Source organism: Protopterus annectens, chromosome 17.part0 (genome assembly GCF_019279795.1).
Source record: "Protopterus annectens isolate FY-2018-M chromosome 17.part0, PAN1.0, whole genome shotgun sequence".
Lineage (NCBI taxonomy): Eukaryota > Metazoa > Chordata > Ceratodontiformes > Protopteridae > Protopterus > Protopterus annectens.
In genome coordinates, this window is record NC_056751.1 from 314,050,176 (window position 1) to 314,067,124 (window position 16,949).

A 16,949-nucleotide genomic window follows, 5' to 3' on the forward strand; every position below is an offset into this window, starting at 1 on the left:
AGATAATTTTACTAATGGATGTCTGTGTTTTAGTAGTAACCACCCCTTCCATCAAAAGAAAAGTGCTGTAAAAGGATAAATGGTCCAGGTTGCCTGTATGACTTCTGATTTGGATGATTTGAAGGACAAGTTAGAATATGCTGTAGGGCTTTTTTTTTTTTTTTTTAGAAAGAGCATACCCAGAACCATTAGTGAAGGGGTTGATGAAGGAAATTTTGGAAGAGTGGGGTACAAAATACTTTCCCCTTCTAGGTCTTAATATAAATGCTGGACAGATGAAGGGGCAAGCCATGAGTAAGAGCAATAAATCCACTAAGGATTATAGTGTCTATCAGGGACACCAGAATGAAATCAAAGTGAATTACAATAATGCTGTTACTCTAAAATTCAGTCAGAACACCAAGGAAATACAGAGAATAATACAAAAGTATTGGGATATCTTTTCAAAGATACCCAATAGTTTAGAGGTCTTTTTAAAGCCCCTTCTATATAGTAACAGAAAGAGACTAAATATTAAATACAGCTTCAAAAATAGGTCTAAGGGGAAAAGAAAAGAAAAACTCCATAAAAAGAGAGGTACTTTAATGTCCAACCAGTGTAAATATGTAGCACATTGTGCAGAGTTGGAATTGCCCACTATTCAGACCCCTTTAAAGGTCACAGGATATTTCATTTGTTCTTTAAAGGGTTTGGTATATCTTGCTTATTGCCAGCAGTGTTCTTTTTATTATATAGGGAAGACAGAGAGATGTTTAAAGGTGAGGGTCTGTGAACAATATTTTGAAATACCAAGACAGGTAGTAACAAATGCATTGTGTAGGCACTTGAAGGAATGTGAAAGAGGGCCTGTTTTATTCTTGGTATTGGAACAAGTAGAGCCAAGTTTAATGGGTGAGCAATGGGAAACCTGCCTAGAATACTGACAGCTAATATGGCAGCTGGATTTAAACACAGGGTCAAAAAAGGGATTAAATGGACAAGTATCTCTGGCCCCAGTTTTAAAAATGAGGGCTGCAAAGTTATAGGGATATGACATGAACTTTAATAAACCTTTTATACAAATTTTTATACAAACTTTTGTATATGAATTTTTATATATACAAATTTTGTAACAAATTGATAAAATCATTATGAATAAAAAGGAAGAATAAAATGTACTAAGATGAATATTCATATATTAACAAGTGGTTTTAATTATATATGGATACAGAAGTTGACAAATTAATATGTATGTGCGACATAATTTAAAAAAAATGCTTATTGTTTTAAATGTTTTTTAAATTTATTAATTTATAAGGTGGAAATAAAGTAGTAGGGTTTGCGTGGTGAAGGAAGTGATGTAATACAAGGAACCAATGGGCTACAGTTAATTCAAAATGTTATGATATAAATTGAACTATGTACTGTGGATGGGTACTCTGATGAAGTGTTTTATGAGATGAAAGCACTCAATCTATCAATAAACATTTTTTTTTTTTTATAAAGGACTTGGTTTGTGAAGTGATATCCAGAAACAGTTCACTGAGGTAAATTTTGGTTATAATTGTTAGCAAAGACATAGGAGACCTTCAGACACTGGATCCATCCCAGTTTGGCTTTGTCAAGGGAAGATCATGCTTATTGAATCTGCTGGACTTCTTTGAAAAGGTCACTAATGAATGGATGCAGGGAAAAGTTTGCATACTGCCTACCTAGATCTGGCTAAAGCATTTGATACAATACCTCATTTGGACATTCTCAACAAACTTAAGGAACTTGATATAAACCGCTTTATAGCATACTGGATGGCTAGCTGGCTCACTGATAGGACCCAGGAGATTAGAATTATTGAGGCTGCCTCCACAAAGAGATCAGTTAGCAACAAAGTTCCCCAGGGCTGTGTGCTAGACCCACTCCTCTGTGGCACCTACTTTTTGGATTTAAAACCAATGTCAAAGGCCTCTGGCAAACCAGGTTAACAGATGATTGCAAACTAGGAACAGTCATTGAATCCCCCAAGATGAAGAACGCCCTTCAGGAAGGCCTAACACAGACAGATGCTTGGTGTCAAAGCCATGGCTTAAAACTCAGTACCAAGAAATTCATTATATTACCTTTTGGGAAGTCTGCCATCCCGGGTAACTTTGTCATCAGTCAAGCACCCCTAAAAGTTGATTCATTAGTCAGGGATCTGGGAACTCGTGTAGATAGTAAACTAGCCTTCAACCAAGATGTGTCCAAGGTAGTACGAAAATCTTTCTGTGTTGCTTAACTTGTAAGCAAGAGGATATGCCCAATCAGGTCATCATAACAGTGTACTCAGCCCTCATCAGACCCATCATAGAGCCCCCTTTGGTGTGTACCTGACCAGACTTATGCGGCAACTGGAATGTCTACAAAGGTTCCTTACAAAAAGAATACTGGGAGTAAACAGAAAGTCCTTGTTCCGATTGCCTCAAAGCCGTGTCTGTTTACTCAATGTCATACAGAGATCTTTGCCTGACATACAAGGCATCCCTGGATGCTGTTTTGATGAATCTTTTGTATATCCACAAAAGAAACAGCATCAGAACTACTAGATTAAAAGACCTACATTTTGTTTGCGACATAAATAAGATATGTTACGGAGGCAGAGATATTTTTCAGAGAATTCACATTCTCTGAAACAGACTGTTTATCAATATTAGTGGGAGGCTGGCATAATGGTTAAGGTGTTTAACTTACAAATGTAAAGTACAGGGTTTGATTCTGACATAGGATAATTGGCTAGGCTTAAAATGGTCCACAAGGGCAGTTAGCCTAGTGCTAACTTATGAACCTATGAAGCAGAGTTCCTCCCTATCTCTATTTAATTTCATCTTGAACCAATGGCTGGGTAATCGGGAATTCATTCCTGGTCTGGCACCTATATTTTTGATGGACAGAGGGAGTCAGTAAATCATCCCCTATTTAAATCAAATTTATGGGTCATATTTCGGTTGCACTGCCAGGCTTATAGGGGCCCTAGAGGTTGTTAACATAGTATACACCTATGAATCTATGAAGTTTTGTTCTGTGTACAAGGAGGGTTTTGCTCCTAATATTTTACAGTTTATGTGCAAGAATCTAGCAGCTGCCTTACATTCTAAGGCTGAAAATATTTTTGTGATTGATCAGACAAGCTGGAATGCATGACCTGTGCAGTTCAAAGCAGCTTTACTGGTTGATGTGAGGGGAAAAAATCTCTCATTTTAAGAATATTGCTGTCTTATGGGAGATTTTGGTTTTATGAATGGAATAAATTTCATCAAACTCGAGTTTGTATTCAGAAAGCGCATTTAATTTCAATAAGATTCTATCTTTTGACCTTTTCTTTGATTTCTGAGCTCATAGTCATACCATGGCTCAGAAACACCATTAGAGTCTGGTTGTTAATATAAGAGGCAATTTAATTAGCATATTCCAATGACTCACAAACACCACTAGAGACAGCTCATTAATATAAAGCAATTTGATTTGCAGCTTCCATAACAGTGTTACTGTATACATACACATCTGGATCATCTCATTAATACGAGGCAATTTGATTTGCAGCTTCCGTAATAATGTTACTATATGCAGTCACATATACATATGGATCACAGTCCTATAGGAGATGGAAAAATACAGGTGTCAGACTATCACTAGTGGTGTTATTCAAATTTGTTTACCTGACCATGTTAAGATCTGGTGGCTGAATAGCAGGAAACACTGTGGTAGGGTAGAATGAGTAATGCTTTGGCCAAGAGAATATCTCCACTGCTAAGCCAATGGTGGCCAGATGTAGATGAAAAATTAGTTGAGTGACGTGTTTTATATGGATGGCAGTGGTATTCACTTGAACAAACCTTAGAGCTTTCATAATAAGGTCCTTTGGAAGAACTGTTTAACTCATTGTCAGGCAGTTCACTGTTATCACTTACAATTAAATACTATCACCACTAAAGTGAAAAGTATCAATGAAATGTTTCAGAAAACTCCTTGCATCACCTCTTGGAAGATATATGAGAAGAAATATGTATTTTCTGGCCCCCATGATTCATTCAGATGAGCTGGTAATTCCATTAGGAACTTCAACTTGGGCCCTTTAACATATCAGGTTGCCAGATTATTAGTACCAAATATGGCCTTTCTGAACCCTTGCATAAAAATTTAATCTAAGCCTCTCCACTGGTTCATAGGTAGGTACTAGGCTATCAGCCCTGGGGCCTATATAAGCCTAGCCAAAAAGGTTCCCTGGCTTTTGCCACCCAAGAAAATTATTTTCCTGTGCCCCTGTCGAGCAGTGCCACAGAAGTGATTCCCGGGATGAATCTTCTATTTCCCATCCAGTCATCAAGATTTTTCTTAAAGAGGGCCAATGAGGAGCTTTGCTTGACCTGAATGGGTAGTTTGTTCTAGAATATGGGAAGTCTCTGGGACAGGAATCTATCCATTTTCTGTTTATTGTGGTGACAAGGTTTAGGTTCCAGGAGTGTGTGATACAGAGATATTGGGATTTCTTTAAGTGTAGCATGTCCAACAGCTCTGGGTTTGCTATAGCTTTGTATGTTAGGCAGAGATCGCCTCTGAGTAGGCAATATGTGACAGAGTAGAGCTGGAGTTTTTTGAAACGGTCTGCATATGGCATCTGTTTGAGGCAGGTAATCCTCTTAGTGAGGTATTTCTGTGGCCTTTCCAATTGTTGTAGGTGTCTTGTGAGATACATGCCAAACAGGGAATTGTACTCTATAATGGGTATGATGAGGGATGAGTAGTGAGGAGCAATGACCTCCTATTTTCTAGAGAAGAACCCTTTTGTGATGAAGGATTTCCTGACTACTGTGGCGATGTGGTTATCAAAGGAGAGATTACTTTTCACCTGTGTCCCGAGGTCACTTATCACACTTTCGGTGTTTAGTGAGCTACCGCCTATGTGGTAGTTCAAGGGTACTGAGTTTTTCCCAAAGGGGATGGCAATGCACTTCTTGGCATTGAGCTTGAGGCCATGACTTTGACACTAAGCATCTGTCTCTGTGAGGCCCTTTTGTAGAATATCTACATCGTTAGGTGATTCTGTTATGGCTCCCAGTTTGCAGTCATCTGCGAACTTTGTTAGCCAAAGATCTTCTGTGTTGGCCTGCACTTCAGAGAAGTAGATGCCGAACAGGAGAGGACCCAGGACCGAACCCTGTGGTACTCCACCTGTCACTGATCTGAAGTTGTTCTTGGATTCGCCTACTTTTACTGTGTGGGTTCTGTCAGTGAACCAGTTGGCCACCCATCTTGTGACATAGGGATTTATGGCCAGTTTTGTGAGTTTATCTATAATTCCAGAGTGGGGGATGGTATTGAAAGCCTTAGCGAGGTCAAGATTGGCTATGTGCACTACCTTGCCATCGTCTATGGCTCTGGTGACTGCCTCAAAAAAGTCAATCAGGTTTAGTAGATATGATCTACTTTTTACAAACCCAAACTGAGTGGGGTCCAGGGTTTAGAGGTTACCTATGTCTTTCTTTATAAGCTCCAAGATGATATGTTCCATGGCCTTGCAGACCAGGCTTATCAGGCTAATGGGGCAGTAGTTTCCTGGGTCCGTGGTGGTACCCCCCTTTGTGGAGTGGGATAACTGTCGCTGTGCGCCATTCGGTAGGCACATAGCCTGAGGTGAGGCTATGATTGAACATGGTACTTAGGTGGGGTGCCAGTTCGTTCTGTAGTTCATGCAGTATGCAACCTGGGATGTTGTCTGGTCCCATGGATGCTGTGTTCTTGGTTTTGGAGAGTGCGGTCTTTACTTGTTCATCCGTGATTACAGGGGCTTTGCATTCTTCCAGTATTAAGATGGGCCCTTTGGAGGGTGAGAAGGGGATAAAGTTAGCACTGAACCTATCTGTCAGGATGTTGGCAATATCGGTTGGTTCTGTGTATTTAGTGCTATTGTGCTGTAGCTCAGAGCAAATCTGAGTGTTGCCATTGAGATTCTTGACATAGCTGTAAAATGCTTTGTGGTTATCTTTAGAATTAGTGGCGATTTTATTTTCATAACTGGCTTTGGAGGATTTTATGAGGGATCTCAGCTTCTTGCTGAGGCTGACCAGGGAGTTCCTCCAATCTTGGGATTTTAATCTTTTTTGCAACAGCTTCTTCCTTCTTTTGTAGAGTTTGTTTATGGCAGGGGACCACCAGATTGGCTTACTTTTTTTGGAGGATAGCATCTTGGTTCTGTTATGAATGGCACGATGCATGCTCTTGTGCATGTGCTTATACAGTGCATTTGTGTAAGATTCAGCAGTTGTACCTCTATTTTCCATCTGCATGGGTGTCGTGAAGTTTGCCACTTCTCTATTAAGAAGCATGAAGTTGGCTTTGGAGTAGTTTTTGATGGTGGTTTCCTTAATGAGTGGTGGGAGTAGGATATGGATGTCTAGGGTGATTAGCTTGTGGACGGATCTGACCAGCAAGGAGTTGACCTCTGCCGTGGAACACCGGTTACCCATATTGGTAATGACCAGGTCCAGGATATTGCTGCCCATGGTGGGAGTGTGGACAAGCTGATCCAAGGCATTGGAATTTATGAATTACATTCTTGAAGCCTGGAAAACAGCCATTGTGAATCCTTTACACAAGGGTGTCCAAACCACAGACCCTGGTAACTGTAGACTGATCAATCTCACTAGCCTCATGCATAAAGCTACGGAGAATGATATCTCAGACTTCATTAATCTGGACATTGAGAATCACTCATCCCTGGACCCTGATCAAAATGGCTGTATCAAAGGAAGGTCCTGGCTCTGTAACCTCATTCATTTCTTTCAGAAAGTAACTGAAGCAGTGGATGGTGGTTATGCAGACCTGGCCAAGGTCTTTGACACTATTCCCCAAGTAATGCATTATTGATAGACTTCTAAATTTGAATATAAATCATTATACTGTGTGATGGGTTGGTAACTGGTTGTCTGACAAGATCCCATGTGGTTAAAGTAGTCGTGCCATTTCTGAAAGCAAAACAGTTATCATTGGTGTGCCACAGGGCTTAGTTTTAGGCCTTGTTCTCTATGGCATATATTTTTCAGACCTTCATGCCAGCACTTGTGGCCCGTGGTTAACTACGTTTGCACATGACTGTAAACTGGGTGTTATTCAGTATTCAACCGACTCACAGTTGCTCCAGCATAGCTTAGATCATGCTAACAATTGTTGCAAGTCAGTGGTTTCAAATTAAATGTAAAATAATGTAGCATACTTCATTTTGGTAAACACAACAGTTTCTCTTGCTGTATAGGAGATTACACCCCTCCAATCAAACACCGTTGTAAGGAATCTAGGTGCTTTTGTTGATAATTCCTTTTTGTTTGTCCATCATATCTCCACAGTAGTTCAGAAAGCCTTTTATCTGGCCCATCTAATTTCTAAAGGCATCTCCGCTAGATCCAAAGAAGACTTAATTCCCCTTTACTCATGTCTTATCAAACCCAGTATTGAATGTAATGCACTGTTTGGCTTGTATTTATATAAATATATCATATAACTTGAGAGACCTCAGAGATTCATAACTAAAAAGATCAGTTGCCTTAAAAATCTTAGTTCTCAGGAAAGACTGGCAGCCCTTGCTCTGTACTCAGTCTCTTACAGACTCTTCTAAGGAGACTTATGTCTAGCCTTTCATGCCGTGAAAGATCTAACCCTATTTAGTATCCTTTTCCTTCGCAAAAATGGTGGGAGGATGACATAATGGTTAAGGTGTTTACCTTAAAGACACAAGGTGCAGGGTTTGATTCTCATATGGGGTAACTGGCTAGGCTTCAAATGGCCCAAAAGGGCAGTTAGCCTAGTACTAATCTATGAACCTAATCTATGAACTAATGGTACACGAATTACTCTGTTATAGGCAATAAGCTGCAGATAATCATCAGATAAATAAGACACGATGGCATGATAGATTCATATCCCATTGTATCCCTCACCTCTGAAACAAACTTCCACTACATGTCAAGCAGAGGAACACTCTTGCCACCTTCTAAGTACACCTCAAAAACAAAAAGATTCACTGAGCCCACCACCAAAGGCAGTACGCATGGAAACCAAATAAATGTAGAAAGCAAACCTGCTGCTGACACCCAAGCTGAAGTAAAATGGTTGAAATTGTTAAAATCAGTTCCTTTATTGACAAAATAAAACGTAATCCTGCTGCTGCTGTCTGGATAAGCACTTTCGGTTGTTGAACTTTTATCAAAGGATTGATTGCCTAGTGCTAACCTGTGAACCAGTCTAAAAGTATATCAAAAACAACAAACTACAACATTCCAGACCTTACCCCACTTAGGGTACTTTGTAACAGAAAAACTTGAAATGGCAGCAGTCAAGTTGGGGTAAAACGGGAATCCAACTAGGTCTCCTCTAGTTCTGAATCTAATGTAGTCTTACATTCTCTTACTATAATTATCTTGTCCTCTTTTTTTCTGTAACCAACTTAGATTTGTAAACTCACTATATATGTCTAACTCATTTTGGTGTAACCCACACAAGGGTCCTACTGCAGTCCTTTCCCTCTAGCTTCAAAATTTTGTCATCATTCACTTTCAGTCTTCTTCTTAATGCTTCCTTGACTGCCCGCTACACCTTTTGAGTATTATCACTAGTTCCTCTTCTTGCCAGTGTAGAGCAGTCCACCTCCACTCTGCCAAATCCTCTCTTTCTCAGCTTCCTTGTCTTTATTATCAGCAGCTTAGTTTCTTGTAGCACAGTTCCTTTCTCTTTTAATCTCCATGTAGCAACTCCCCTTTATCTCATTAATCCTGAACAGCAGGAAGCTAATTAACATCTTTGCTTGATGAGATCTTCTAAGCCAGAAAACCACTTGCTTCCTGAGAGCTTATTTTAACAAAATCCACTAGTGAAAACAACCTTCATTAGATTTATAATATCTGATAAATGATGTGAGTTACAAAATTGTAAAATATGTTATCTGTTTGGTAGACAATGGTCTATACACTGTGTAAGTATCAAAGATCTGCCTGTAGATGTTCATTGTTATTGCAGATTTCTGAAAGAAAAAACTGTAGTTTGTCAAAAAATACTAGTGCTGTGGTAAAATAAAAGGTTGTATCTCTGTATGTGCGCTGGATATCACTGAGGAAATTGTTCACCTGTTCAAGAGCTTTCAAATGATGCATGACGAGGGAATAGCACACAGGTGTTTTCTGATACTGACGAATCTGTGCAAATTATGCATACAGTAATTCCACAGTATTTCAAAAGAATATTAATCTACAAAACCATTTGTGTTAGATGGCAAGTATCAGGTGCAGCATAGTGTGCTTTAATGTTTTGTATAAGATGGCACCATTTGTTCATCTGTAGGTCTCAGTGCTTTTAAAATATTAATGCAGTTATGAAAATATAGGAAACAGTCATAACTTCTTTACCAAAAGAGCATTTATCCCAGACTGTCTTCATATTACCCACCATGCATTAATGTAGTCTTTACTAACACCTGATGCTTGAATACATCCCCCCAATATGACAGTATCACAATATTTTTGCATTATTAATGTAAACATGGAAATATGTCCTATTCTGTCATAACTTTTTGTAAATGCCCCTTAATAACTCCAGCTCTGCACATCCCACCTTAACCATATCACAGTCATACTTACCAAATCATTTCACCATGTGGATACCACCTTGCTGCCTTAGTGTTCTGTATGTAACTTTACCAGGACTTAAGAAATTAGACTTTGAAAATATTGACAGGTATACTCATTTCAGGAATACAGGGAAGTCTCCTGTAAAGATGAGTATACTTTTACAAGATACAAAGAAACTCTGCTTTCCTGATGACTGTACTCTTGTAGGAAGCAATGAGTTAAAAATACTCCCCAGTACTTTTTGTTTTCCTGTTCCCTGTTCTTGGGTAGTTTCTCTCTACTGCTATCAGTTCCTGCTGACCTGCACTCCTTCCTACAGAGCATGCAGAGCCACTTCACGTTATTAAACACAACACCACTGTTCTCTCTCTCTGAGACAAAAGGCTTTTCCCAGCATCACAAAACCATCTCATATGGCCTAAGACAGCTCACAGTTGTGCCACCTTCCCACTCATATTTATTTCATCTATTACTCCGTATTCCTATTTATGGCTTCCCTCTCCACCCCAGCTCCCCCACCACTTCCCTAGCTTCATACTCCATGTTTCCGTACCCCTCACTTCATTCCGTGACTATACATATGTACCGATATTGAAAAGTAAAGTACATTACAAAGTGACATATACTAAAGGTAAGTAACCCCACTAACACTAGAGAAATACAAAAGCATTGTTTTTCACTTAATGCAGTACTGAGTATCTGTAACAAACTGCCGTTCAGTGTACTAAGTAAAACTAGCTTCATATAATTTTTAACTACTGAAGCACCAGGCTGTAGAAAATCCACACAGACAGTGACTGAATGCCAGGATTGAACCCTGAACTCTAGAGCTGTATGACAAACATGGAAGTTATTTATTCATGTATTCATGAGGTTACTGCCTACACCTCCAACCATTTCAGCAGCATAAAACTGTATACCGTTTCTGTTGAGAATGAACCAAGCTGAGTGCATTGAGTAAATTACCTCTGACAGCCTGAACTGCCGTGATGCAAGGATTATCATTAAAAAAGCTACTTACTCAGGTGAGTGACCTATATTTTATATTAAAGTCAGAAAATGTAACATATGAAGCTACACAAATGTATGCTAGTTAGGAAAAATAAGATCTACTATATTATTTCCATTGATGTTGTATTCCAGGTTGGCAGCTACATCACAAGAGAAGAAACAGCTTGAGAGTAACAGTGAAATTAGTAATCTTAAATCACAAGACAACACAGTAATTTCTGCTTACCACAATAAGGTACTTTTTTGAGTTATTCTTCTAGTAATAGCTATTCTTCTCGTACTTAATTCTGTTAAAATGCTACACGCATGTCAATTCTACACAAAAAACACTGCAATATTCCCATTTCTGCACTCAAGTAGATGAATTAATGGAAGGCAAAATAAAAATATGTATTGCTTTGTGTAATTTTGCTACCATAAAATAGTAACATTTGCATTTTGTAACAGAAAGTAAAAGATGATAAACTGGGTAAGTAAATAGGTGATTTGGAATTCTTCACATTTTTCTCTTCCCTTTGGGCATATCTGTGAGTATAGTGCAAACACTTTTTATGTTCACTACTTGAAAAACACTCAGAAAATCAAATCATAAGCTCTTCAAGTGAAAAGTTCCTGTAAGCTATAGTGCTGACTAGTTTAAATTAAATTATTGTAATTATCCACAGAATCGTAAGTCATTGGTGTGATGCCATGTAAACATATACAAATGTTATAATAATTATCTGCTTTTTTGTCTCAGTATCTGTGTGTGTATACATGCGAGTGTGGGTGCTCATTTACTATATATATATATATATATATATATATATATATATATATATATATATATATGGGTCTATGTTCCTTTCTCGAAAGCACGGTTCATCAAACCTTACTTCCGCGAACTGACTTCTGCGAAAGTGCATTTTGTCGAAAATGCACTTTCGTGGACAAGTAAGAAAACCTAAACATAAAAAAATAAAAAAACAACACATTAAACGCTGATATGCAGGGGGCAAGCCCCCCTGCACCCCCCACACCTCCCCTACTTTAATGTTGTCACTCCGAGATCGCACTACAATGGGGAAAAGGGAATATTCCCTTATTCCAACTGTACTACGATCTCAACAAGAGTTTACTTAGTTGTACATCAACAGTATACGTTGATGTGCAACTAACAGTACATGCTAACGGAAGTTTTTTTTTTTTTCTGTAGCGAAAGTGCATTTTCGACAAAATGCACTTTCGCTAAAGTAATTTAGACAAAGTACGGTTCGATGAACCGTACTGTTGATAAAACAACAAGGATCCATATATATATATATATATATATATATATATATATATATATATATATATAAAATCACACACATCGGACTAGGACACTGTATCGAACATAAAGTGTCTCGACACACAGTAGGTTAACACCAAATGGTCGACAGGTGTGTGAGATCAACAATCCTAGAGTAGGGGAATATTTCCTGTCTTCAGAGATTGTGCGATCTCAGAGTTAGTGTATATAATTAGCAAGGGGTATGAGGAGTGCAGCCCCCCCCCACATTGGGGGTGCAGGGGGTTTGCCTCCCACAAAAACACTTGCTGTTGGTTTACTCCACTCCAGGCTAATACCCAGAGCATGCGCAGAACGTGTCAATATTGGTGTGTTCGACATTCCGCCATCAATCTGCAGGGTGTCAGGACAATGCACCTTCGTTACAATGTCCTACATCAGTATAGATAAACATGCACACACACACACACACACACACACACACACACACACACACACACACACACACACACACACACACACACACACATATCAGATAGTCACCTGGAATGTGGAAACCCAGGGCTTGGCAATCCTGTGATAGTCCGCCAGGACAAACGCAAAAGTGGAAGTAGATATGCCAATTGGTAGAGGTTCAATTGGAAAACAATGAGGAAATATTCAATTTTGAATGAAGAGTGCAAGCTTCTGAAGCTCTAAGTTGAAAGAAAACTCTGCGGCAAATAGGGCCCCTTTTTCAGAACTTTATTGAAAGTAATCATGATGAGCACTTTCAATTACATATGTATATCTAGATCTCTATCTATATATATATAATATATATATATATATATATATATATATATATATATATATATATACTAAAATCCACTCCTAGAGCCAATGACCTACGACCAGAGTTGAAAAAACAAGTTTATTAATCCACAGGTCACAATTCGCAAATGTAATCCACAAAAAAATCACAATGTAAAATCCATTTGGAACACAACAGGTCAAGCGCCTTCGTCAATAGACTTCATCCAATTCAATACTTGTGCAATTAACCTTTTTATATAAAAAACTGCCATCAATTAAATGAAACAACCCTAAATTAAAGTGACAGTGTTATTCAAAGCTAAAAGATACTATGGCAAATAAGAATTTCACTTAAAAGTCTACAAATCACTCAAAAATTAAAACATAGTATATATAATATGTATATTAAAACAAATAATATGTATATTGAAACAAATATGATTGTGTTGGAATGATGGAAGATGTTATTACATTGTTTCTGGGGCAAACTAATAATAAAAAAATATGAAAAATGTTAAAAATAGAAGCCACTAAGCTGTTTCAAAGTTTAGTTGCCCGATACCTCAGTTCGGGCTTTAAACTAATATGCTCGTTAATCCCTGGAACTACAGTGGCGTTTAGTCTAAGTTGCCATCTTACTTCTGCTCTGAGCAGTTGGTTGGCCCAGTCACCTCCCCTAATATTCTTGGCCACAACCTCCAAAATCCCAAACCGAAAACAGTGGTCCGGGTAGCTGACAATATGTTTATAAAGGGCATTGTTATCCTCCTTTCCTAAAATACTGCACATATGTTCATAAATTCTCCTATTCAGTTTTCTTTCTGTTTTCCCTACGTAAAAATATCCACAGGCTTGACAAACAGCTAGGTACGCCAAACCCGTGGTTGTGCAAGAACGTGCAACAAAGTTGACAACAATCTTGTAGGGCCCAAGTTCCACTGATGGAGTTTCAATTATGAATTTACAGTATTCACAAGCCCCACACTTAATAGTTCCTTTTTTATAACCTTTCTTGTCCGGGATTTGGTTTTCCAATAAATTTTTCAAATTTCTATTAACCCTATATGTAAAAAAAAGGCTTGTCTCCTAAGACTTTCAATAGTTCTGTATTCCCTTTAAACATTACTCAATTATTTTTAATAATGTTTTTAACTCCTAGTGAAGTTTCCCCATATGTTAACACCATTGTCTGTGTAAAATCCTTATCTTGACTAGGGGTTTGGTTAAGAATACCTTCCTCATCACCAAGAAGTGGCTTAAACCTGGTACCCCATTCACCAAACACTTGGTCCCTGATGTTGTTAATAAAATCCGAAGGGTAACCCCTAGCTCTAAACAAACTAGCTACCAGTTCCATTTCTGACCTAACCAGGTCTAATTTTGAACACATTCTAGCTACATGGATCATTTGTCCCTTTACAATGTTCCTCTTTACAAAGGTTGGATGGCTACTTGTAAATTCAAGATAATCATTAGAAAATGTTAGTTTTCTATACACACATCCTTAGTTATTCTAACATCTAAATAGTTAATATGGGAGTTCCCACTATTCCCAGTGAATTTAAAATAATCCAAATAATCCATTTAGAAAGTCAAGAATTTTTTCGTGTATTTCGCCCCCTTTCCATAAAATAAAAAGGTCATCAAGAAACCTTAGATATACTAACCAATGTTCATTGTAGGGTGGTTTAAAAACGAAAATTGTTTCCCACCTGTACATAAGATTGGCAAATAAAGGGGCACAGCTGTTACCCATTGCCACCACTTTTGTTTGTCAAAAGAATTCTCCGCCAAAACTAAAAAAAATATTTTTAAGAATCACTTCCATAAGTTCAGTAATGAAATTAATCATAATGTTACTTAAACTAGTTTTCTCTACCAAAACCTCATAAAAAAAACTCTAATCCCTTATCATGAGGTATAGAAGTGAATAAATCAACCACATCTATTGTGGAGAAACTGACGTCCTTATCATATTAGTCTCTCTTGATCCTCCGCAAAAAATCCCATGAATCAACCAAAATGTGGTCAGTGGGAGCCAAAATGTTCCTTACTGTACGATCAATAAAAACACCCAAAGGGTAAGTTATACTATTCTGACCAGATATGATGTGGCCAAGAATATTAGGGGAGGTGACTGGGCCAACCAACTGCTCAGAGCAGAAGTAATATGGCAACTTAGACTAAACGCCACTGTAGTTCCGGGGATTAACAAGCACATTAGTTTAAAGCCCGAACTGAGGTATCGGGCAACTAAACTTTGAAACAGCCTAGTGGCTTCTATTTTTAATATTTTTAACATTTTTAATATTTTTTTATTATTAGTTTGCCCCAGAAACAATGTAATAACATCTTCCATCATTCCAACACAATCATATTTGTTTCAATATACATATTATTTGTTGTAATATACATATTATATATACTATGTTTTAAGTTTTGAGTGATTTGTAGACTTTTAAGTGAAATTCTTATTTGTCATAGTATCTTTTAGCTTTGAATAACACTGTCACTTTAATTTAGGGTTGTTTCATTTAATTGATGGCAGTTTTTTATATAAAAAGGTTAATTGCACAAGTATTGAATTGTTCTGATGAAGTCTATTGATGAAAGCACTTGACCTGTTGTGTTCCAAATGGATTTTATATTGTGATTTTTTGTGGATTACATTTGCGAATTGTGACCTGTGGATTAATAAACTTGTTTTTTCAACTGCGGTCGTAGGTCATTGGCTCTAGGAGTGGATTTTAATTTTTTGTGCTGTTTGCCACTCTTTTACCACTCTGTGCTGATTTATATATATATATATATATATATATATATATATATATATATATATATATATACTGTTTACTTACCCTGGGAAAACTTCGCTGTTTGGTAATTTCATTTTTCGCGATTTCCATCTCAGGTAATTGACATTCAGTTATGCGGGCTTTGATGTTTCAAAGTTGACCCATACATACGTGTGTATATATATATGTGTGTGTGTGTGTGTGTGTGTGTATGTGTGTGTGTGTGTGTGTGTGTGCGTATATATTGGTCTTATGGCACTTATTGCTGCACACATTTCATCGCATGCTGAAATGCTGGTATTTTTCTTTGGGAGTATAATTGGTTAAATTATGCAACTGTCTAAATTCATTAGATTGACAGTTACATAATTCCATGGCTTTTCCCCTTTCTTTGAACTTGTGCAACCCTGGAGTTAATATATTTAATTTTCATTGGTGGGGGGAGCATTTTTTTAAATGTTTTTCTTTGGTAATTACAAAGATAACCTGTTGGTTTACATTTGATATTCCTGTTTTCTGTTTAATGGTAATCGCTGATGAATTTGTTTAATATTTTGTGTTTTGATCAAACTCACCAGTGAATATCCATTGTAAGGTTATATGTTTATATACACATTATTGTGTATATAAACATATAAGCTTATAATGAATATTATATATTGATACTGATATAAAACACAAGTGAACCAGAACAGAACAGCTGCTGAAATCACACCATTCAATGAGCAGTCCTCAGCATTAGGTTAAAATTTCTTCTTTATTCCACAAACGATAAAAAGAACGAAATGAGCGCTTTCACGTATGCATCATACGCTTCATCAGATTTCATTATTCATTAAAGCAGCTCAGTTTATATAGTATGGTTCATACTTCAATTAACACAATTACTTTAACAATTGATGACACCTATATCTTTCTCTAAAAGGTGTAGCTAACCCCTAAAGCAATATTCAGTGTATGCTTGTTGGATACAGCAACGCTTGACAATTCATTGGCACAGCATCTATATATTGTTGAATTAGGTTGATTCATACATATGCCAACCTAAATACCATATCATATTTTAAAATAATGAAAATAATAAAATAATAAAATAAAAATAAAAATAAAAGTAATAACATAACAAAAGCAATAATAACAATAACTATAATTATACATTCTGCCCTTCATTATAAAGACCACTAATTAAGCCAGTAGCATCCAAGTTCAGCATTTCATGTTTATAACCTATATATTATGAATCAAGTGAACCATGTCAAGTAAAGCATCTGAATAAACATAATAAATACATTATTTTATTAAAGTGCCAGTGCAATCAAATAAACTGTATCAAGTAAAACATCTAAATAAGCATAATGAATACATTATTTTCTTAAAGTGCCAGTGCCTAAAATTATTGCAATAACCCTATCGGTATATATATAGATAATATGAATCGGATGGATATATCAA

General features: G+C 37.2%; 1 protein-coding gene across 1 annotated transcript in view; it reads left to right on the forward strand.

Moving 5' to 3' along the window:
- The window catches only part of LOC122791433 (bromodomain-containing protein DDB_G0280777-like), a 1,939,725-nt gene that overhangs the window by 1,881,181 nt on the left and 41,595 nt on the right, over positions 1-16,949 (forward strand). The window contains exon 14 of the mRNA XM_044059175.1: positions 10,770-10,872. Within this exon, the coding sequence (XP_043915110.1) occupies positions 10,770-10,872 (103 nt within the window). The remainder of the gene's footprint in view (positions 1-10,769; positions 10,873-16,949) is intronic.